A 23,636-nucleotide genomic window follows, 5' to 3' on the forward strand; every position below is an offset into this window, starting at 1 on the left:
CTATCAGATCATAGAAGGACAACCATCTTGTTGATGAAAAATTTCAATCCTTTAGGCTTTAGCTCTTGTTTCCTTGAGTCCCAAATCTTTTTACTTTAGTCGTTAAGAAAGTGTAAAATTGTGTTGGTACTTTTTAGGAATCAGCCAATGAGGTAGGTATGAGAGTGTAATGGATATGCCCCAACTAGACATTGAAGCCCAAACATCGGAGCTCATTCCGCGGCAAATACACGTATATTTAAGCCAAACTTCATTCCAAATTTCAAAGACTACAAATTTCCGTTATACTACTTGCATCAATTTACCAAATGAGTTTATAGAATAAACTATTCTATGACCAAATAGTATAACAATAAGAAAATAAAATATTGATTATATCGTGGTTCCATGTATATGAATACATGATACAGCTAATTGTACTATGAATATGAGATAGAATGCTAGATTAGTTGGCTAGTTCTCCGACTTTCAGGAGTGAGGTCAGAGGTCGAATTATTACTATGAATATTGTCTTGCATATATTTTCAATTTGTGAAATATGATTATTTCACTTGAATCTTTTGAGCTTAAAGTAGTGAGGTTTTTCTAATACTCTAATAGTCATATTAAACAAAATTCTTATAACCTTTTAAATTAGACTAATTCTGACATCAAAGTATTAAACAATAGCCTTAAAGAATTAGACTATTATATTGACAAATTAGTGTTAGAATTAGGTTTTCTAATATCATTTTTTACAATAGTCTAATTTTTACAGAACTCTTGCATAGCCATTGTAAAGAAGAGAATATCTCTAAGAACCTCAACCGAAGTAAATTTTTAGAGTGTTTAACCAATTAACGATCATTCTTTAAGAATTAGAGTATTGTAAAAAAAATGATATTATCTTATAACCTTTTGAATTAAACAAAAAGGAAACAAAATTGGCATTTGACTGCAAACATGCTAAAACAAAGGAGTACATAAGTGACTGATTAGAAATATAGAGCTCAACTAAACAAAGAGCCTAACTAAACATCCTAGTTTCTAGAATTTGCAACTAAGCACAAATATTAATAAACTTATTATAATGTATGTCAGTTTTTTATTTAATAAGATCTCCTCGATTATGTAGAAGTTGATAATCAATTTTTTATTTTTCTTTTTCATATTTTTTGGGTTTATAATAATCTAGTTGTTTGAGACTAGTTAATTGTAAAGACCAAAAAGCTTGGTTGTGTGTTTATAGACCTTGGTCGGCTACTTGGGTCAGTTGAATTACGACGCTATCTTTCTTCAACGCGTTGACGAACAATCTTAGAAGCTCTGTTACTGAGGTTGCCACAAAATAAGATGAGCCATCAGCCTACCAAAATGGTGAATAACACCATTGCACAAGTATATGTATTATGCTACCCCATTTCCGAGGTTGTCCTCGAACACGGGTTATGTTACACCCATCTTCGAGACAGAGGTCTGTTTACAGTTTTTGAATCATGAACTAAGAATATCTTCTGTATGACCGTATTCATCAGTCTTTATGCCCCCTAATCGAGTGAACTGATCACGAGTTTAGCTTAGATCAACTCAACTCGAGTTCAACTCGGGCTTGAACAGTTCAGCTCAAGATCAGTTGAATTGGAGCTACTTTTAGATGGATCTGTCATAAAATAAAAGATTGAACAAAGATAACTAGTAGATAAACAAATATAACAAGTAAAGTATAACATAGATGTGTCCTGAGTAATAATATAGCCTAATATACAAGCCTCAAAACAGAGACCAAAATTATAAATGTAATTTTTTTTAAAAAAAAAAAAGTAAAAGAACAATGGCCTCATGTCATGTAGACACCAAAGGCAAGATTAATTATAACAAATGTCATAGAAATAATTAAAAATTGTATAGGGTATAGCACCATTATTCTTTCTTTGTATCTGTATGTTCTCCAACATCTCCAACATATAAGCAAACCTGCATAATACCACAATAAATATAATCAATAACAGACATCACTAATATTCAAAACTCAGCAAAAGTGTCGCATTTGAACGAGTATCTAGCACAATATCTATCATTTTGTTTAGTGTTTAATGATATTAAAGACCTACAATTTTATAACCAGGAAGTCAGGACCATAGTGCATTTAAATTATTGGTCAGGAGTGTAAAAGACAAGCGAAAGCAGCAATAGGCACAGTTGATTATAGAGGGACAGCTGAACAGGTACAAGTGTAATACAAAGAAGAAAAAATTAAAATATATAAATTTAACTCCTTCACCTCTGACATCTCAGAACCATAAGCTTATACTATAATATCAAAGCCAATGAAATTGATGAAATGAACAAAATTCACATGAAAATTTACAAATCTTGGGGAGTTCCAGAAAGTAAATATGTTAACGAATTTCAGAATTTGTATAGGCAGAGGCCATAGACAATAGGTACTAACCATAAATTCCTTCTCAGCTTTCAACAAGTACCATGACAACTTCAATTGTGTCTCAGCAGCTCACTGTCACAGCAGGGAAAAAAACTGTCATTTCAGGAACACAAATACAACTGAACATATCAGCACGAGCGTAAGCCTATACACCGAGCATCAATGTGAATGTTCATTGAGCTATAATCTGGCACTTGTCTCATAAAGACTCCAAGGCATCATCCACAATTATATTACATAATCTGGTAAACAAGTTTAGAGTCGAGAAATCTGTACTCAAAAACATTTGACAATCTATCAAAACAATCTTGTTTGATTGTTTGGCAAATAAATCTGAACACAGCTCCAGTTACCTAATTCCAAAAACTGAAATATACAGATTTAGTTACTCAAAAACACAGGTAACTCCCAAATTGGTTCCTAATCTCACCGTACCCATAAAGGCTATATTAAACATAGACCATTTACATGACTCATCAATTTCTCCCCTGCATACCATTGCATTATTCTCAATCACGGAATGCCTAATTTGGTATTACACTTAAAACTTTAAATTTCAGAACATAATTATTAAACAAAAAAAATGAACAAATTCATAGAAGATCCCCGCAGGTGGGGGGGGGGGGGGTCAACAATATATAAAAAATCTACTTTTACATGTCAAAACACAACTAATTCATACTTGAGCATTATAGGTTCGATCTAATAACTACACATTAATCAAGTTCAAACCTCTTCTTTCACAGCAAAGTTATACCTTTTATGGATTAAACCATGCCTCGCATTTTTAAAAAAAAAAAAGTCAATCAAGAGTTGCTAAGGCTAATACGAGTATACAGCAGCAACGTTCAGAGTGGATCCAGCCATATGCATCAAGTGGAATTGTCAAGGATTATTATGTATAGAACAATCTAATTACAGTATTACCTAGGATGCTTAGACAGCATATGCTTTCTACATCACCAGATAAAATCAATATTGTGTGTTCAAAAGTAAATGGTTTTCAAAGCATACAGAAAAATTATGGATGCAAAGCTCGGACAAAACTGAATTAACCAAACTACATAATCAATCATCAGAAAGAGGATCCAATCACATTACAGTAAGCGTAGCAACTCCTGCTAAACAAGCAAAATGGAATTCAACTGATTTGTAAAACAAATATAATACTGCAAGTACCAATCAACTTTTTGGTGAGAGTACAGGGTGTGTGCAATGGTGGATGGGTGGGTGAAAGAAAGAGAGAAACTAAATGGAGTGGAGGTAGGAAAAGAATGACATGGAATGAAAGTAAACCTTAGTAAAAAGCCGTGATGATCTTCTACGCTTTGAATTAACATTTCCATCAAGCTGCTTTGAAGACCTCAAATTCTTTGCCTCAGCATTCGCAAGTTTACTCGGATGCTCAACGCTGTTTAAATTTCTTCTCTTCTTGTGCTCCCCAGTAGATTCTGAATCCGAAGACTTTTTCCGGGGCTTCTCCATTAGGTTATTAGAATTCAAGCATCTGAATAATAAGCAAATTAAGTTATTAGGTAAAACAAGGTAAATCCTGAATAAAAATCTTCTTTTTTGAGGTAGTGAGCTTACTTTGATCCCTCCCTTCCATTTCCAGCGTCGCTCTTACCCTGCAATGTAAGTATTACTTAGAACCTAATACAGTGATTTTGTGAATGATGGAAGCCAGGATGAAAAAGAAAATGCACTTCTGACCAATGTGAGTATCATGATGATCTTTATTTTAAAAAAATGTTATTCATATATGTTACTGGAAAAAAGTTATTCATATGAGTATCATGATGATCCATAGGAACCCCTATCTTCTCTACAAGAAGAGAAATTCAAGCTGACAGAATCAGCCCTCAGGACTTTGTGCACTATTCTTATTAAAGTTGAGGGCATGGAGAAGAGAGAGAAATAAGGAAAGCCAAAAATTTAACCAAAATTCAAATATGCTGCTGTGGAACTAGAGGATTCCCAGCAGCCAGCTAACAAAAGATATTATTCAAGAGTTGTTCCTTGGTCATTCAATTAGCTAAAATCCAGAACGATAAGGGAGTATTGTAAGAAAGGCGCAGGTTTTTATATATATTTTTCAGTATTATTAGAAAATTCAATCCTTCCAGCTCGAAAATATATATATATATATATATATATATATATATATATATATATATATATATATATATATATATATATATAAATGCAACAGAGAATCAACCTCTTAGAGTTTAGAGAAGACGAGAGAACAAGGTGGTTAAAAGACAAAGCAGAAACTGGGTTTGTATTATAGGATGATAAAGGAAATCATGATGGCTAATGCAAAGTCAGCAATCCAGATTTCAGAAACTTGTAATTACAGAGACTTTAGATAGTTGAGAAATGACTATGTTTGTTAGAAAATAATGCAGGGTGATTGTTATATTTCCTGAGTTTTATGAAGTTCTTCCTACTTTTTCTTTATCCCTATTTTGGTTAAATTTGTTACCCTTCATCTTCCCTCGCCCCACTTTGTTGGACCCTCTTATCTTTAAAGAGTCTAAACTATGTTCTTTTCCCATCACAATAGGGGGGAAAAACCCACTTTTCTACTTCCCTTGGTTTCTGATGCTACAGTAACAAGGAAGATCTTAAGGAACATAGAGAGCATCTCAAAAGGATTTGGATAATTCCCTCGCAGATTAACAACAGCATTGAGGACTGTCATTACTGCAATTTCAGGGCAAGGAGGCTGATTTTAATCATTTTAGGGTCTACTTTGGGCATGACTTATATACTACAATTAATCATCAACTTGCCTTAAATATCTGTAAGAATCAGGTGGAAACATATTATTAAGGCTTCACCTACCTTTTATAACAAGAAAAAGAGAGAAGGGGAGGGGGGGGGGGGGGGGGGGAGGCAAAGGTTTAAAGCAAATTTAAATACCAGATTTCCCACATTGGCTGTTGATGGGCTTCTGCAAATGTCCTCTTGAAGCTCATTAGATTTAGTTGATATGCGAAGATCTAACTCCTTTTTATTTGGAACAGCCACCTCAAAGGACCCATCATCTTTTTTCTGAAGCTTATTAGCTTCATTACTAGCCTCCACTGTCCTAAGAGATCCAGCATTTCCTGTTTCAATACCATTACAGAGATTAATAACATATTCGAGCCCTTTTACAAGGAGAAAAATATCTGCTTACTGAGTGACTACCTGCTAAATGTAATTGAGCTTCTCTTATTTGCCTATCAAGTTTCTTAAATAAGGTTCTGTTGATTTGCTCCGCTTTACTCCTATCAGCAAGATTAAATGGAAACTTAAACATAGGAGACACATTTGTTCTTTGACCAACTTCTTGAGCAGGACACATCTGCAGCCCATCCCTGCTAGGAGTCTGAATAGTTTTAACTAATTCAGTCTGTTCAGTATTCTTTATCTGGTCAACTGTGTTTACATGTCTACCAATTTCAGAAGGAGAATATTCAATATCTTGACACATAGTAGAACGAGTAGATTTCTGAACAGGGTCCAGAGAACAATTATTAATTTGCTGCAAGGATTGCTTTTTATGAGCACCATTACCAGTATCTGCACCCTGGTGTGGCATCTCTGAAAACTTAGGATCAGATGGCACAGAATTTCCAGTAAAATTAAAGCGCGTTCTAGTTCGGACAGCTGCATTAATGTCTGACTTATTAGTCAATATTTCCTCTCTTCTGCAATATTTTGCACCAGGAAGTTGCCACTCAGTACCAGGTTCAAGTCTGGATGATAAATGTGCTTGTTCTTCTTGTAAATTCCCCAAGTTATGAGCAGCATTGCTTAAGCATTTCAATCCAGGTGAAGACATAGACCCTTCTCCATCATCAGGCTCAACAGTTTGTGTCAGATTATCAGTCAATATTGTGGTTGGATAAGACCGATCTTGTAGTTGGCTATTATCAGTCTCCTTACATGGATCTATAGCATCAGATCCATTTTTTTGCTTAGGACAATGTAACATTCCTATATCTTCATGAAAACTTTGGGACTTGGGCTTGTACACATCAGGATTTATATGAACTCCAGATGTTAGACTCTCAATCCAGTCTGATGGGCTTGAATTCAGATCAACATAAAGTTGAATCCCATCCTCACAACGGACTTCAAATGTAAATTCAGGGGAAGGTGCTACTGCAGAGGAACTAACAACAGAGGAGAAGGTATTCTCTGCAACACCTGCCCCATTGTTACTTTCTCTATGGAGTTGCGTTAAATTACCCACATCAACAGATGCCTGCAAAGCACAAGAGGCAAAATGAGCCGTGCATCTTAAAAGACAAGCAGAGTCATATGATAGCCCTGTTAGATTTTGAAGATTTTCATATGATAGCCCTGTCAGAATACTGTCAAATGTAAGACTGTACTTACCAGGTCACTTTTCCTACAAAAGCACTCCCTCCATTTTTTTTAAGCGACACGTTTTACCTTTTTGCACTATTCACCTAATCCACTCTTACCAATGTTAGTGATTGATACATAAGGATAAATACAATCTTGTGCGTACTTGTTGGAATCGTTTGAATGAATAGTTTATTAATATTTAATTGTTATAAATTTTTACTTATTGATAATTAAAGATGTTATTGGTCAAAATTTTGCATTGGCATATGTGTTCATGAGAGAACGAAGGGAGTACATCATTAACTTCATATTTAGCCTCATTCAATCACAAACCCAATAATTTAAATACATGCATAGTCTCACATACTTCTCTTTTGATAGGTTTCTTTCACAATTCTCCCGCCCCTCCTCCTCCTCCCACCCCCCCTCCCCTTTCCCAAACCTATTCTCTGAACCCTAGCTTCCGGTGGCCCCCACTGCTTCCCTCATTCTACTGTCTCCTCTCCCCCCCCCCCCACCCCTTCCCCTCTCCTATAGTCCTACCCAACTCACTTCTTCCTTGCAACCAGGGATACGTAACCCACCAGAAAAGCCAAATTCCTACTTTCCCCCACCCACTGCCAAACTCCAGTTCCTTAACCGTTCAAGCCTCACACATACAGCCTCTGGCTTAACCTACCAACCCCATAAACCCCAACAGATACAGGAGAAGTACATTTTAAGGGGAGGAAGAAGTAAGAGGTCAAGTCATTGAACAGTTAAATAGTAAATGTGGTCAATGGTGAAAAAGGTAAAGGAAGCGTGGGAAATTGGAAATTCTGCCCAGTCAAACCCCTCCACCCATGTTAGGAGTGTGATTAGGTCCACTTAGTTATTATATACTCCCTCTATCCTTGTCTTCTTGATATCTTACTGAGACAAAATAATATCACAAAAATCTGTCTATAAGACAAATGAAATAGCACAAGGAGTTTATTTCTGAACATAAAATCAAACTAGGAAGTTTGTTTAAGAAAAATTATACTCTGGTATATGTAATTACCCAACTGCATTTTCTGGATTTCAAATTAGCCTCTTGCTTAGTAACTATAGTAAGAAAGATGCAGACTTCCTTAGTCCCATATTAAGCTTACAAATTAACTGTTTTATAATCTCTAAGAACAAAATTTGACCAAAAGTTTTTTACCAGAAAAATGCTTTGAACATTTAACAATGTTTACCATGATGAAATATATGATGAATCTACTAATAGTGCATTCTCTGTTTCTGCATTACAATGAAATATATTCCTTGACAAAATCAAGGCCACATCTTCCATACATTGTACAATATTTCTTATGAAAGGTACCCGATTGGAGGGCTTAACATGCTTATGAGATCAAATATACTTTTCCAGCAATAACCAAGGATATGGTGAAATAATTGCCACATACATAGGATTACCTTGAGAATGTCAGAAACAAAAGAATGCAAAGCACTAAAGGTACACTATATTCCAAAAACTGATCAAATTTTGCATATTTTTTAGAATTGAGTTTCAGGACACCAAAAGTGACCTGGATCCCTCATTGCTTCTATCTCTTTTCAATGCCATGGAATTAATATATGGAGATGAAGGGAAAAGACTTAACAGATGAATTCAAAACATTGGACGTCTTTAGAGGCTATTTCACAATCAATGACAAAACTAAATGGACTCAGCTTGATTATAACAGGTTAAAAGTCTAGGCATGACGATTACTTTACAAAATTGTGTGAACACACAAATCATCTCAAGTTATAGCCAAACAGGCAAAGATAACCTAACAATGAGATCTGCACCTTATCAGAAGTAGCAGACTCTTTGGAATTCTGCAAATTATCTGGATCTGCATCTCGCTGATTAAGGCACTGGTTGTTGCGAAAGCTATTATGGGATGCGATGCGTCCACGATCTGGATATCAGAGATTAAAAAAGAACAAAATTTAGGGAATTACGAAACTAAATACTACCAGATCTGATAAGAAATTAAACAGGGGAATGAGGATTCAAGAATAACGATTTAGATATACATTCAATGTCAATGATCTAGCCTATTTTCTTGTAATTCATATCATCTTTATAAAGCACCATACTCAATTAACAAAAGATACACAATACAGCGGTATCCGTTCCTAAAAAATTTCATGATTACCACAAACAAACTGTAAGAAAACGAGTTAATCATTTTTTTTTTGGGAGAGGGGGAGGGGGGGATGAAGAGATAATTAGATACCTTTTCTCTGTTTATCTGTTGAATTCATCCTTGCAACAGTTTGCAACTCTGTTGTTCCTGAAGCAAAGAGATCACTTCTAGTACCCTCCCATATGGCTCTCGTGCTTAGGTTCTTCTTCTGCATTTAAAGTGATAATTGTCAATTATTGTGAATATTAGGAAACAAATCACAATAAATCAAAATATAACCTTCAGAGGCATGTGAATCAAGATATCAAAACGTTCTGATACGACCGTCGTAAATTCTAGTCCCTCAGTTTTTTTTTGTTTTTTTTTTTTTTTTTTATATATAGTGACACTAGCTTCCGCATGGAGTTTAGTAGAAAGATATATAGGGTGTATAGGTAAGGTGGTTTGTTAGGAAATCAAATACTTCCTCTGTTTCTTTTTAGTTGCATCACTTTCTTAAAAAAAAAGTTTCAAATTAGTTGCATCCTTTCTTTTAGTAAATAAACTCTCTCTATCTCTCTCCTATCACATGGGTCCGCAATTTGAAAAATGATGCAACTAAAAAAACGGAGGAAGTATAAGGATGTGAGATGAGAAAAATAATAAAATTGTAGGAGTGGGTACCATGAAGAGCTAGAAATAATTTAAAATGCAGTAGTGGGGACTAAAAGAAAGACAAATATAATTAAAAAAGTGGAATATATCCAATGCAGGAAATTATGTCGCTTATAAAAATGAATGGTCAAGAAAAGTGTCACTTGAAAAAACCCGTAGGTTTAAGGAAAATGTCACTTTAAAAAAACAAGAGGGAGTATGTGGTACAACCAAACCCTTCTCAACTTGGTCAAAACATTGATACCCAGTCCTTTATTTACCTGGGTAGTATTGGGAAATTTATAGATATTGTGTACGTTTGAATTCTTTGAAATAAAACTCTTTCCACATCATCGTCAAAAATATTGTTTAAATATTGGGAAAATTGGTTTATATAACCGTAACAGCTTTGATGCTAGGCTCCAACAACTAAATTGGCTGTACATGAACACACCAACTATAATAGTATGAATGCCTAATGTCACATCAAAATCGATTAACCCAGATCCATCCCTTCAAGTCACCTTCAGAATCCTTCGCTCCCTTTCTTCATCCCCAACCCTCCCACCCAATTCCACTAATTTAGAAAGTTTCACTGGAATACGGAAAAATTCTAGGACAGTATGTGGTGTATCACTGAATCATTGAGTTCTCCAAACATTACAATTGGTGCTACTGTATATAGACACCTTACTTGGTGCTACTCCTTGAGACAAATCTACAGACAAAAGCCAGCATAGACCCCAACATCAGCAGGCCTTAATGTGTTACCTTTTTCACAGTTTGCAAGCTACTATGGGACAATGGAAAACATGCAAGTAGAATGGAAAATCAAAGAATCATTCCTGTACAATCTCAACCAGTAAACATATCATCAAGTGACTAAACCATCTAGACCTTGCCCTCTTGCATCTCACCTTCATGGAGATAACACTTACTTCCACCTTATCAACCAATTTCTTCTTAACACAACTTCCATCCAAAAAGTTGGCAAGTTTTTGTGATTGGAATTTGGAATATCATTAATTACATTAATTTTGGTTATAGAACTGTGTTCAATATTCACATAAATTTATCATTTATGCATAAATACAAGACAACATTAACTATATGTTGGAAAACCTAACTTTCACATTTCTTCATCTTTAAGAGACAATGTATCCTTCCTAGTAGCCTAAAACCTTATGCCCAAAAAAACCTTCCATATCTCAATTAGATATACTTATCAACTTGGATTTACATTATAGGTTACAATTCGTACCATTACACGACTAAATGTGATATTATTTTCCTTCAAATTAATGCAATATTCACTACCAATACTACTTTAGTTATAGATGAGAGAAAAGGTGGTTGAAAAAAGAAAGGTTTCACACTTCATAAAACAAAAGTTCATATGCAACAGTTCTACAAATTGAAGTTTATCAGCAAAAAAAAATTAGTTTCTGAATGAAGCACCCCTTGAATGTAAGGCTAAGGCTCTCACATGAATAAAGGATACCTTTTGGAAAGACTTTAAAAATGAGTTCCACGAGAAATCCCGCCACACCAATTTCCATCACTCACTAGCCATCATTTCATGAGATCAATTAAAGCTTTCCGTTTCGTTATTTTTTCCATTCATGCATCTTTACACAACAGTAGGAGTTGTTACTTTTTACCAGTAAACCTAGTGTCCTTTCCTAAAGAAACAAGGCAGCTCAATTTCAATTCAAAACATGTAACTGTGAGGAATATGTTCCATAGAATAAATACGTTCAAACATTTTCATGCACTTGGATCACTAACCTAATTTCTATATTCTTGGCCATATATGCATATACTACATTAGGTTTAATCTCAATAACTGTGTCACTACTTGACTGAGAAACATGAACTTTAGCAAGTAGTTCAATATTTTTTTATTATTATTTTCTAAGTACATCACAAATGTAAGATTGCTCACACAATAGGATCAGAAATACAGAATAGATTTTAAAAGGAAAAAAAAAAAAGTAGGAAAATTAAAGAATCCATCCTCCAAAAAAAATTGGCTGACAAAACCCCTATGATGCTTTAGTTCATATAATCCAGAGTTTGGGAATGGTCTTTGAGTATTGCCTGAACCATGATGGCATGAGGGTATCAAATCTCCTAATGGAAATTTTAAAACATTAATGTTCCATTTTGAAAACTAGATAAGTTAACTGAAAACAACAAAATTCCTTCCCCTTTCTAACAGGACCTGCTTCTTAACTTTCCACAGTTGTCTCAGTTACAACCAAAATACTATTTACATTTGTAAATAAATCATTAATATCTTACGAGGATGATATTTCTGACAAATATTAAAACTCAGGATCATTACTGGAAAGCTGGTCAAAGAATGGACAATTTCAGGCTATGTTTCCCTTACGATGTTATTAAGAAAGTTGATCCAGTCATTGTCATAGTACTAGAGAGTTTTCTATAGCCCGATTCAGATTATTTAAAAACCCACTTGGGTCTCAAAAATACAATGCTGTTTGAGAATTTAAATACAGTGAAGTATGTTATGTAATATCTCCTTTATTTACCCTGATTTCTACTATGTCCATGACTACTAACTCCTCAATAATCAATGTAACACAAGTAGGGTTTTGAAAATAAGTTTCCCGACAATAGTAAAATACAACTAGCTCCATGACTTCTCTTAAAGTTACCACATCAGCCTCAAATTATCACACCAGGAAAATGCATTTAGAGGAAGTCACTAAAATTAAATATGACTTGCTTCGCTCATACTAATAAAAGTGCACATTTAACACCAAAAAAACACTCAATTCTCTCATGCAATTACTATTAACACAATAAAACCATTGCAATTATATGAGCACCAAAGACAAGAAAGTCATAAAAAGTAGCGCTGCAATCTAACAGAAGTCCAATCAACTGAAAAATATAATGGCAGATAATTCACAGAGCCAATTGGAATTGAGCAGGCACCGTAAAGGCAAATAAATTAAAAAAAAAAACATGAAAATTGAAAAAATGTAAAGTGTAGAACCGAATATAAAGTTGACTATAAGACATCTCCATAAAAAAATGTATACTAGCTTTTTCCTCATTCATCTGACAGATAGCGACATCAGTAAAATACCTCCAAGTAAAGAATCAAGGATGTTGCCATTTCAGAGTTTGACTTATTAGCAGGTAGACCATATTTCTTGCACAAGCCTTGGAGATCCTTTCTTGAGAAGTTACGATACAAATCCTCCTCTTTCTGGTCTCCCATATGTTTCAAACGAAGGCATCAAATTGTAAGCCTGAGGCCAAAATTAGCAGTAATGTTCAAGTAAAACAATGATGGCCACTTACCAAATGGTAATTAGCTTTAATCAATAATCATAGGAAGGAATCTCAAACAACCAAACTTCTAGCTGTGTTAAAGGAAGGCCAGCCAATATAAAAATCTAACTTTTCTTTCGATTTCAAGGACATTTGATTTATGAGTTATGACGCTAAGAAATAAAAAGAGCATAATCATAAAACATAAAAGTCTATGCTACTCTCATTGAGTTGAGATCCTCTAGAGTTTGAAAATTATAGAGTTGTAGAGTTGTGAGAGTGAGAGTTTTAAATTATTTTTTATTGAACTTTTATTTTTTATTTTGAAATGCATGCAAGATGAATATTAGCCATTGATCTATTGTGGAGGGTCTAGATTTATTGAACTCTATAGAGTTCAACTCTAGAGGATCCAAACCCACTCTCATTCATACATGTCAGAAAATGATGTGGCATATATAAGAAGTAACGGCCCGGTTGGTCAGCACTAGATGATGATTGATGGCAGTAATAATAGTAACCATGAATGCAATTTTGCAAGGAAAGTCCCATGTCAGCGTCCAAAATTATGCAACTCCATTCCCAATTGTGTGGAGTCTTCATAAATTTCCATCACCACTCAAAATCATGGTGGTGGTATTGAATGGCAATGGAAATTTTAGAAGATCAACACATTATTAGAGGTGAAGAAAAATTAACATGGAGTCAAGAGTCATAAGACCCTCCTAACGAAGTTAAATATGAACTTATTATCATCACATAACTTAATTACTGCCAACCATACATGTAGTAAGTTAACAAAGGGACAATTGAGTTAATTTACATCTTTCCAGTCACAAACCTCAAATTACATTTATCATTTACGTATCCTTCAAAGGCTGCACAATGTAACTTTTTATTTAACAGCATGAAAAAAACACGAAAACAGCATTAGTGCTAAAAGTACACTATTAGATTTAGCAAATTTTTGAGAGCACTTTTCACAATCATAATAATCATTCAGCATCAGTGAGAGGATAGCTTAGTTAGGACAAACATTTGAATAAGCAAAGCCAAATAATTGGCTGATCGCCTAGAAAATCATATTACAAACTTCAATATACAACCAAATATAGATAAGAAATAGATTGACCAAAAGGAATCTAGCTGATATTTACATAATACATCTTATTGATAAATTGATAATGGTACCATGAAGTGCAATGTCTAGCGGGACATAAGTGACCATGGAAACTAGTGGCCTCCAATGAAGCAAACAAGAGGTGTAGAGTTTGCACACATACACAAACACAATTATGTGAAGAATCAAAGCAGAAATGTAGACGTCTATTGGAACCTAAATATTCAACACTTGGTATTGCATCTCCTCATAAGGTCCTACCCTTGTTTGATGAACTACATGTAGGGTACTTTACCATTCTCATTTCTTTGACATAATCCAAATTCACAACACAAAAATCATTTTATATCTTAGCAATACCAAAGGTGGAGACGAATGTTATACCCTTTGTCGGGATTATAATACAAATCATTTGCATTTTCTATCTTTCAACCCAGCATATAACGAATATTGTGATCTACTAGAGCAAGCAATCTTTAGATAATATCAAAAAATGTCCTTCACAAACCAACTAACCTCGCCATTCTTCTTATTTGCTTACTCGTGAAGCATTGTCATTAAGTGATTCCTAATATGCCTCTTTACATCTTTGAGAGGTGCGCGCAATTGAATGTAAACTGAATCTTTTGTATACCTCCCTTTATCATTTGTTCGAGATGAAGAAAACTAAGAACCGAAACATCGAACTCGAAACGATGCAACACATCTATAAGCATTATCATAATCCCCACTGAGCTACAAATACAACACAAAAACAGAAAGTACAAACAAAAAACAATTCTTCAAGAATAAATACCAAAAATTAAGCATAATCACATCAAGCTTTAACTCGCTAACAGACAAACAAACATACAAATAACAAACCCTAATAAATAAAATATGATTAAAGTATAAATAAAATTAGGGATTTTAATCAAAAGGCAACAAATACCTGAATTCCCCTGTCAAATTCGTTGATTGATGCTATAAATCCCCTTTTTTAGCAACTTTAGCTTGAAACTGAACAACAAAATCAAACACCCAAATACAAAATAAGTACTAACCCGCCAAAATCAATCACTTCCCAAATTGAAACTAACATTAAATTCAAAACAACATATTTCATATTTCTGGAAAAATTCATCACAACCTAAGGTGAAATTCAACAAAAAGAAGAAAAAAAAATGAAAAATATAAAGAAATTAGAGGTACCTGATTGAATAAAATTGCGAGAAATTGGTCGAGAAATTGGAATAAAAGTACAAGAACTGAGAGGAGAGAGAAAGTGAGTGTCAAAAGGAATTCAAAGGAGAACTTGACTAGCTCAGGTGATGTATCAGCTCAAGTTTGAGGAGGCTTTTTTTTTAAAAAAAAAGTAAATTATTTTTAACCGATTTAAACAACTGTTATTTCTATTTATAGAATGTGTAAGAACAAATTATATTGTTGATTTTTTTTTTAGGAAAATTTGCAAATTGCGGCCATTTAAAGTTCGTATTTTACCAATTGCAGCCACTTAAATTTTTTTTTGCAAATTGCAGCCCAAAAGTTCGTATAAATTGTAAATTGCAGCCCAATTCAATTTTTTCATCGGTTTACATGTTGAAAAATCTTCGGTTAAGGTTTTAGGGGTCATTTTAGTCCTTAGGGGCCCGAATTGAGCTTGGAATTAGCAAAAAAATAACGTAAGTGTCTCACATTTACAGTTTCCCACAAATCGATACATTTTTGTTACGCAAAACGAGATACTTGCGTTATTTTTTTGCTAATTTCGAGCTCAATTCGGAATCCTAAGGAAGAAAATGACCCCTAAAACCTTAACCGAAGATTTTTCAACATGTAAACCGATGAAAAAATTGCATCGGCCTGCAATTTACAATTTATACGAACTTTTGGGCTGCAATTTGCAAAAAAAATTATAAATGGCTGCAATTTGCAAAATACGAACTTTAAATGGCTGCAATTTGCAAATTTTCCTTTTTTTAATTTAAGGATTATAATGTTAATTTATTAAAGGGAAATGATGATTGTATAGTGGGAATAAGATTTTATACTTTTTAATTTCAATTTTAGATTTTAGATTTGTAAGCATTTTCAATAGCAAACTAATTGTCAAATTATTTTACCGTGTCATATACGAAGTACTTTGTAAGTCAATAAATTAATTGTCTTTTTGACTACTTTGAGCTCTAATGACTTATTATTAGCTTAATATTTAATTAAACCACACCTCCTTAATTAACATTTTTCATACTTGTATTTCATTTTATTTTTATTTTTTTGTTTTTGGCAAGTTTTTTTCTAAGCATATTTGATTGTCCAAGCTAATTGCATTTTCTAGCTCCAATGGTCAAGCTAGTAGCAAATGATTATTTAATATTGCAAGCAAGTTCGTATCTACAATTATTAAAGTTGCACTAAACTTCTTTAGTTAGTAATAAATCAAGCATTCAGTAATAGACTTTATAGTTATAGATAAGCAAAATAAATTAAACAAAGTAGGGGAATGTTGTAGGGATAGGCTACACATACGATCCTTCTATGTGAGGCCTACATACAATTTGACAAGGTTTTTTTTAATTTATAAGTTGTTGAAATAGGCTCCAAATTCCACTCAAATTGAAATTTCAATTGAATTTAAAATGAAATTTTTGTTACCATGATAATATTAAAATTCAAATTATTTGTCATTTTCAATACTCATACTTAATTTCTGAATTTAATTTTTTTTTTAAAAAAAATACTATTCTCTTGTCTTCCAGAAATAACAAATTCCATTTTTTATATTCTAATTATATAATTCTCCCTCGAAAGAAAGGGTCTTTCTCTCTGCTAGGGCAAGGGATTTTCTGCTGTGTTCGACGACTGAAATTTTGCATTCGTTCTCTCCGATTAGGGGATATGGCGGATGATCTGGTTTCGAGATATGCAAATCTTAATTTGGAAGATGAGGAAAATGGAGTTGTGGACTTAGGAGCAACTGATGCTCCGCCTATGAACGATAAATTTAATCTTCTGCTAATTGGGAAGGTTATGATTGATAGACCATATAACGTTGATGCTTTCAAGGCTACGATGACGAAAGTATGGGTGTTGACTAATGAGATTGTAATTAGGGTTCTTGGCCCTAATTTATATGCATTCCAATTATTTCATTGGCGTGATAAGGAGAAAGTGTTGTCGGGTAGGCCGTGGTGCTTTGATAATATGTTGATTGTGATCAAAGAGGTGGAGGGGGACGAACAACCTGAGCGTATAGCCCTATGCCACTCACCTTTTTGGGTCAGGATTAAATATCTCCCGTTCAATTGCAGATCAGATACGGATGTGAAGGAGATTGAGTGGAACCTTGGGGAGGTGTTGGAGATTGAAGAAGACAAGTTGCGGCTAGATAGATTTCGAAGGGTTAAGGTGATGAGTAATGTGAACAAGCCGTTGCGTAGGTGCCAGAAAATTCGAGACAAGGCTGGAAAGGAAATTATATTGTTGTGGAATTTGCCTATGAGAGATTGACATTCTTTTGTTTTGCGTGTGGTAGAATTGGTCATGCGGAGAGGGATTGTGTTATGATTTTGAAGGAAAGCAAGAAAAATAAATTAGGGTGGGGAAGATGGTTGAGAGCCTCACCGAGAAAGGGTAGAATGAAGGAGGTAGAGGAACTCGAAGCGATTGTGGCTTCGAGGAAGCAATTATTTATTACGAGAGACAATGAAGAGGGGCTAGGGGGTCAACTTGATGATGCGAGCGAAGAAGAGTCAACTGATTTTGCTAGTGTGTTTGATGTGAACGCTGTGAAGAAGCCTGCGATGATCGAAAATATCAAAGAAAGTCATGTTACTCGTGAACTGTTGTTGAATGAGTCAAGGGTTGTAATAGGGAGTACGGTGGAGCATGGGGGAAATGAAGAGGGCGTAATGCCCCCTTTGAGTTTTGTTGTTGGAGTGTCAGATGCAAGTAGGGGGAGGGGAAGTATGCACGTGAAGAAGAGTGGGAAGAAGGGAGGGGGGGTCAACTTTTATTGTGAGCAAGGAAGGAAATAATAGAGTGGTGGAAAAGAACAATTTGAGTGGTGGAATGGTTGGGTTGGGAGACACTGATAAGAGGGGGGAGGAGGAGGGGCTACTATCCTCTTCCCTGAGCTCGAATTTGGTCAGCAACAAGGTGACTAGTGGAAGTGGAAAAACATGGAGGAGGCATAATAGAGGGGGGGAGGAAAAAAGGTCTGTAATATGGATGTTGATGGGGGAACAAGTGAGTGGAAAGAGAGGTAGGGAGGAGAATGATTTGGGCAGGGAAGGAAGTAAGAAGGTGCTACTAAATGACTCTTTATCTGGATGGCGTGAGGCGGAGGCTGTTGTTCAGCAGCCCCGCCAAGCCCAATGAGTATTTTAAGTGTTAACTATAGAGGGCTGGGTAACACCTCTGTTGTTAATAATCTTCGGAATTTGGTCCGAAGAGAGGCCCCGTCTCTTATCTTCATGACGGAGACGAAGTTGAGTAGTGGTTAGATGATGCAAGTGCGTGACAAATTGGTAGGATATGATGGTTTGGCAGTGGATAGTAGAGGTCGGTCTGGGGTGTGGCTCTTTTTTGGATAACAGGTATCGAGGTTGATTTGTGCTCGATGTCTTTACACCATATCGATGTGTTAATTAAAAAAGGCCTTGGTCCGAGGGAGTGGCGTCTTACTGGTTTTTATGGGTGGCCTGAGATGCATAATCGTCACTTATCTTGGAAGCTTTTGAGTGACTTATTTGTACAGGGAAGTGGAGAGTGGGTTTGCATTGGGGATTTTAATGAGATTTTGTCGGATAATGAGAAGAAAGGAGGGTGTGATAGGGCTTTGTGGCAAATGGAGGATTTTCGTGAGGTAATTAATGTGTGCAATTTGCAAGATATCCCGTTTACTGGCTATGAGTTCACTTGGGATAATGGTTAAATAGGTGAGAACAATGTCCAATGCAGGTTGGATAGGGAATTGGCGTTACAAGGGTGGAGGGATATTTTCCCAAAAGCGAAAGTGGTTAATTTGGAGAAGGAGTGGTCGGATCATGCCCCGATCAAATTATTACTTGGGGATGAGGGTAACACGAGTAAAAAAGATAAAAGTGTCTTTCGGTTTGAGCACATTTGGACCGAAAGTGATAATTGTGAAGGGGTAGTAGAAGAAGGGTGGCATTTGGGAGGACCTTCTGTCGTGACTAAGCTCGGATTATGTGCTGAACTTTTAAAATTCTGGAGTAATAAGGAGTATGGTCAGATTTTTCGTGAGATTCGTAAGAAGAGAAAATGTTTGAGCATCTTAAATAGGGGAAGTCGAGCTGCTGGGAAGGTGAATGAGCGACGCCGAGTTGTGAAGGAAATTTCTAATCTGCTGCATTATGAAGAAATGTATTGGCATCAAAGGTCTAGAGCTTTTTGGTTGACAGCAGAGGACCGAAATTCTAGTTTTTTTTTATCGCAAAGCTTCGCAGTAAAGGGCTAAAAATTTCATTGCTTCATTAGTGGATGATGACGGGGTAAAATATGAAGATGTGGAAGGTTTGAATAATGTGGCAGTTGGGTACTTTAAGAAGCTTTTTACATATTCGAATCCGAGCTCTTATGAGGAGACGTTAGCAGGGGTCGACCGGAGAGTCTCTGATAATATGAATGCGGTTCTCAATGCAAATTATACGGCGGAGGAGGTTTTTGCGGCACTCAAACAGATGCACCCTTTGAAAGCTCCGGGGCCGGATGGTATGTGTCCCTTATTTTTTTCAAACTTATTGGCATATTGTTGGTCCTACAGTTGCGAATTTGGTGATTGGAGTTTTGAATGGTGATGCTATTACAGAGTCTATTAATGATACTTTTATTGCTTTAATTCCGAAAATGAAAGAGCCGGATAAAATGGGTGATTTTTGACCGATAAGCTTGTGTAATGTTGTGTATAAGTTGATCACCAAGGTGCTTGCGAATAGGTTGAAAATTTTTTTGTCGGATATTACTTCGATTAATCAGAGTGCTTTTACCCCGGGTAGATTGATTACGGATAATATTTTGGTGGCATTTGAGATATTTCATCATATGAAGACCTCGGGGAGTGAGAATGGGTATTTGGCTCTGAAGGTTGATATGGCAAAAGCTTATGATACGGTTGAGTGGGCTTTTTTTAGAGCTGTGATGATGAGACTTGTTTTTGCAGAAAATTGGATGAACAGAGTTATGTATTGTGTTTCTTCGGTCTCTTTCTCGGTTCTTATAAATGGGGCACCTTCTAGGGAGTTTGTTCCGTCGAGGGGCTTACGACAAGGTGATTCTCTATCCCCATATTTGTTCATTTTGTGTGCAGAGGCTCTGTCTGGACTGTTGACTAGAGTAGTGGAACGTGGTGGTTTACATGGTATTCGGGTGGCATCTACGGCTCCTTCCATTTCCCATTTGTTGTTTGCAGATGATAGTATTATTTTTTGCAAGGCCAGTGCAGAGGAGGTTCAGACAGTTAACGATATCTTAAGTGTCTATGAGGAGGCGTTGGGACAAATGGTGAATTTAGAGAAAACAACGGTGTCTTTTAGCAAGGGTGCTCCACTTACTAGAAGGGAGGAGCTAGCTGAGTTACTTGGGGTTAATATTGTTGATATTCATGATAAGTACCTTGGCTTGCCTACAGTGGTGGGAAGGTCGAAGAGAGTTCTTACAAAAGGTATTAGAGAGAAGTTGTGAAAGAGGTTACAAGGGTGGAAGAGGGGAATGTTATCAAAAGCGGGTCGGAAATTCTTGATTAAGGCAGTGGCCCAATCTATCCCGACCTACACGATGAGTGTGTTCAAATTCCCATCCTCTTTTTGTGATGAGTTGCGTTCGATGGTTGCTAATTTTTTGTGGGGGCAAAAGAAGGGGGAGCGTAAGATTCACTAGATTGCTTGGAAAAAGCTTTGTGAACCAAAGGCAGCGGGCAGTTTGGGTTTTCGTGACTTTAAGTCTTTTAATACGACTCTTTTGGGGAAGCAAGCTTGGCGTCTTATTCAATATCCGGAGAGTTTGGTGGTGAAAGTTCTCAAGGCACGCTATTATGCTGATGGTGATTTTTTGAGCTCAGATATTGGAGCTTCTCCAAGTTATACTTGGAGGGGTATTTGGGGAACAAAGTGGTTGGTGAATCGAGGTGTGAGGTAGAGAGTTGGGGATGGTTTGGATATTATGGTATGGAAGGACCCGTGGATCCCAGGTACTTCTTCTCCGAAAGTCATTTCTCCAAAAGGCGAGGCTCCGGATGATTTGCGTGTGTGTGATTTGTTGCATCTAGTTGAAGCTTGATGGAATGTCTCCTTGGTGAATGAGTTATTTTTGCCATTTGAAAGAGATAGGATATTGAGTATACCGATTAGATTTTGTCTACCTCGTGACACTATCTGTTGGGACTTAGAGAGGGATGGTGTTTAATCTCTAAGGTCGGCGTATCGGGCTATTTTTGGGGAAATGAATGTGGAGACAGTGGTCTCGTCTTGTGTTAAATTGTTTTTCTGGAGGGCTTGTGTGGAAAAAGTTATGGCACGCTAACACCCTTAGCTTCCTAGAGTTAAATTGTTTTTCTGGAGGGCTTGTGTTGGGGCTCTTCCAACAGCCCGTGGTTTACATATATAGGAGGGTGTTGAGTATTTCTCCAATGTGTTTTGTCTGTGGGGCAGAGGAGGAATCTGAGCTTCATTGTCTAAAGGAGTGTGTCATAGCGAGGCTTATTTGGGATGAGAGTGGTGTGAGTTGGGGTAGCAGCGCAGCACTTTGGGGAGGTTGCTTTGGCTTGGTTGGAGCGTTTACCTAGCAAGGAACATGGATTATTTATGACTATTTGTTGGGTAGTATGGACTGCAAGAAATAAATGGGTGTTTGAAGGGGAAGCTTGCAACCCCAAGAAATCGATTGTGCTCACGAGTGAGTTACAGAAAGATGATGCAGTTGTGGTTGGTGGGGGAAGCGCTGCGAGGCAGAGGTGGAATCTACCAGCTAGGGGAAGGGTGAAATTGAATGTTGATGCAGGTTTAGTCGAGGGAGTGGGATCCTCAGCGGGTGCGGTTGTGAGAAATGAGAAAGGAGATGCTTGTCTTGCAGCAGCGTGGTGCGTGGAGGATCGTTGGCAGCCCAACATTGTCGAAGCTAAAACTATACTACTGGGAATGCGGTTGGCGTTGGATCATGGTTTTAAGGAGGTCGAGGTTGAGAGTGATAGCTTGAGCATTGTGAACGCAATTCGTGCACGAGAGAGAGGGAATAGCTCTCTTCATATTATCTTGGATGACATCTATCACGTTGCTAGTTTTTTTGTGTTTATTTCGTGGAAGTTTACTCGTAGGGAATGTAATAAAGTGGCTCATAAATTAGCTCATTTGCCTCCATGGTCTGTAGGGTGTCATGTATGGGAGTTTGACTTCCCATTACCTATTGTACCAATGCTTCTTGCTGATTCCACTACGAATGAATGAGATGCCCAACTTAGGGGCTTGTTTTCAAATAAAAAAAAAAAAAAATTCCCCTCTGGTTGAAATTGTTTTCCATGGTGAACTTTATATATATTCTAAAATTACATATATATTAAGATTATATATTGTTTTCCATGGATGTAATTACATATAAAAAGTATATATATTTTGAAATTATATATCTCGTCGGATACTCTGGATGTAAGTGACCTCTATTTTTCTTAAAATGTACTTCTTCCCTCCTTTAATAGACCACTCTCCTTCTCTATCAGTAACATTGTTCAATATTATATAACCCTTTTTTTTTTTACACAACCCATATCATTATAATTGAGCTTTGTCTAGCAAAGACACAAAACATAGGGGACATTCATCCAACCAAATATGGCACTCTAGTGTACATTTTTAAAGGAAAATTTACCGGGAATAACACGACATTGAAGTGGCCTTCCAAAAATAGCACCACCTTTCGATTATTTCAAAATAAAATACCTTTCACATACTTTCGCTATAAATGGTACAAAAAACTTGTAACTTGTTTTACAGGTTACCCCATGACACATGTCACAATATCTTTGGTTCAATTAGTATTTTACAAATTTGATTTAAAAAAACCTAAATAATAAAGTGAGAAGCTAAACAACACCCTTATTTTACCAAGTAACGCCCACATTTAAATATGAATAGACAAACATACCCTCAGGTGTATTCCATGTTCTAAGTTAATCTAACATCCTCTCTTCCCAACAAACCACCACCGACCGAGAGCAAGGTCATCGAACACATCGTCGGAATTAAAATCGTTTTTTTGGAGGGAGAAAACGTCAATTTTTCCAAAACTCTAAGGGAGAAACACCTAAAATAATCAAAAGTCCCTGGGAGATTCGAAAAGCGTTTTACCCCGTAGAATTTTCCAGTTTTTTTTATTTTATCATAACTTTTGATCCCAAACTCGGATTAAGACACATAATACATCGTTGGAAAGCTTTGAAAGTCTACTTTCCAATCCATTTATGTCACAATATCTTTGGTTCAATTTTTATCATTTGTAACCGTTTTTTTGTGTCCGATGACCTTGCCCTCAGTTGGTGGTGGTTTGTTGGGTGATTCCCGGTAAAATGCGAGTTGGGTAAGGGGTTTATTTTTATTTTAAAAATATTTACTTTTTTAAAAAAAATTAA

At 36.0% G+C, this 23,636-nt stretch overlaps 2 protein-coding genes across 7 annotated transcripts; one reads left to right on the plus strand and one right to left on the minus strand.

Moving 5' to 3' along the window:
* Window positions 1–1,672: 1,672 nt before the first annotated feature.
* Window positions 1,673–15,347, minus strand: LOC145631846 (uncharacterized). Of its 6 annotated transcripts, none has more exons than XM_081684048.1 (12): window positions 15,206–15,347; window positions 14,946–15,013; window positions 14,531–14,720; window positions 12,707–12,829; window positions 9,046–9,163; window positions 8,612–8,724; window positions 5,621–6,683; window positions 5,351–5,538; window positions 4,013–4,050; window positions 3,719–3,929; window positions 2,432–2,494; window positions 1,673–1,953 (listed from the first exon to the last, which is right to left on the minus strand). In XM_081684048.1, exons 4-11 carry the CDS (start codon window positions 12,734–12,736, stop codon window positions 2,492–2,494), a joined length of 1,764 nt encoding a protein of 587 aa, XP_081540174.1. In that variant the 5' UTR covers window positions 12,737–12,829; window positions 14,531–14,720; window positions 14,946–15,013; window positions 15,206–15,347; the 3' UTR covers window positions 1,673–1,953; window positions 2,432–2,491. The 6 variants fall into 6 exon arrangements, with proteins under 6 accessions (XP_081540174.1, XP_081540171.1, XP_081540173.1 ...); XM_081684045.1 differs by having other exon boundaries at window positions 12,707–12,872; XM_081684047.1 differs by having other exon boundaries at window positions 12,707–12,872; window positions 14,531–14,744.
* A 3,025-nt stretch (window positions 15,348–18,372) lies between these two features.
* Window positions 18,373–22,458, plus strand: LOC145632558 (uncharacterized). The gene is made up of 8 exons (XM_081684924.1): window positions 18,373–18,496; window positions 18,595–18,823; window positions 18,959–19,440; window positions 19,499–19,732; window positions 19,785–19,795; window positions 19,931–20,681; window positions 21,667–21,768; window positions 21,839–22,458. The coding sequence occupies exons 1-8, from the start codon at window positions 18,373–18,375 to the stop codon at window positions 22,456–22,458; spliced, it is 2,553 nt and encodes an 850-aa protein (XP_081541050.1).
* Window positions 22,459–23,636: the final 1,178 nt, after the last annotated feature.

Source organism: Chenopodium album, chromosome 5, assembly GCF_948465745.1.
Source record: "Chenopodium album chromosome 5, dcCheAlbu1.1, whole genome shotgun sequence".
In the NCBI taxonomy this organism is placed as follows: Eukaryota; Viridiplantae; Streptophyta; class Magnoliopsida; order Caryophyllales; family Amaranthaceae; genus Chenopodium; species Chenopodium album.

What these genes read in the sequence shown, in the direction of transcription:
- LOC145631846 (XM_081684044.1), bottom strand. Translation starts at nt 12,841, where the DNA reads ATGGGAGACCAGAAAGAGGAGGATTTGTATCGTAACTTCTCAAGAAAG. An exon ending in AACAGATAAACAGAGAAAAG is followed by an intron (nt 8,725 to 9,045) that starts GTATCTAATTAT and finishes TCTGATATCCAG; the next exon opens with ATCGTGGACGCATCGCATCC. An exon ending in AGTCTGCTACTTCTGATAAG is followed by an intron (nt 6,684 to 8,611) that starts GTGCAGATCTCA and finishes TGTGCTTTGCAG; the next exon opens with GCATCTGTTGATGTGGGTAA.
- LOC145632558 (XM_081684924.1), top strand. Translation starts at nt 18,373, where the DNA reads ATGAGTATTTTAAGTGTTAACTATAGAGGGCTGGGTAACACCTCTGTT. An exon ending in AGCAGAGGACCGAAATTCTA is followed by an intron (nt 19,441 to 19,498) that starts GTTTTTTTTTAT and finishes TTGCTTCATTAG; the next exon opens with TGGATGATGACGGGGTAAAA. An exon ending in CAGCGCAGCACTTTGGGGAG is followed by an intron (nt 21,769 to 21,838) that starts GTTGCTTTGGCT and finishes TTTGTTGGGTAG; the next exon opens with TATGGACTGCAAGAAATAAA.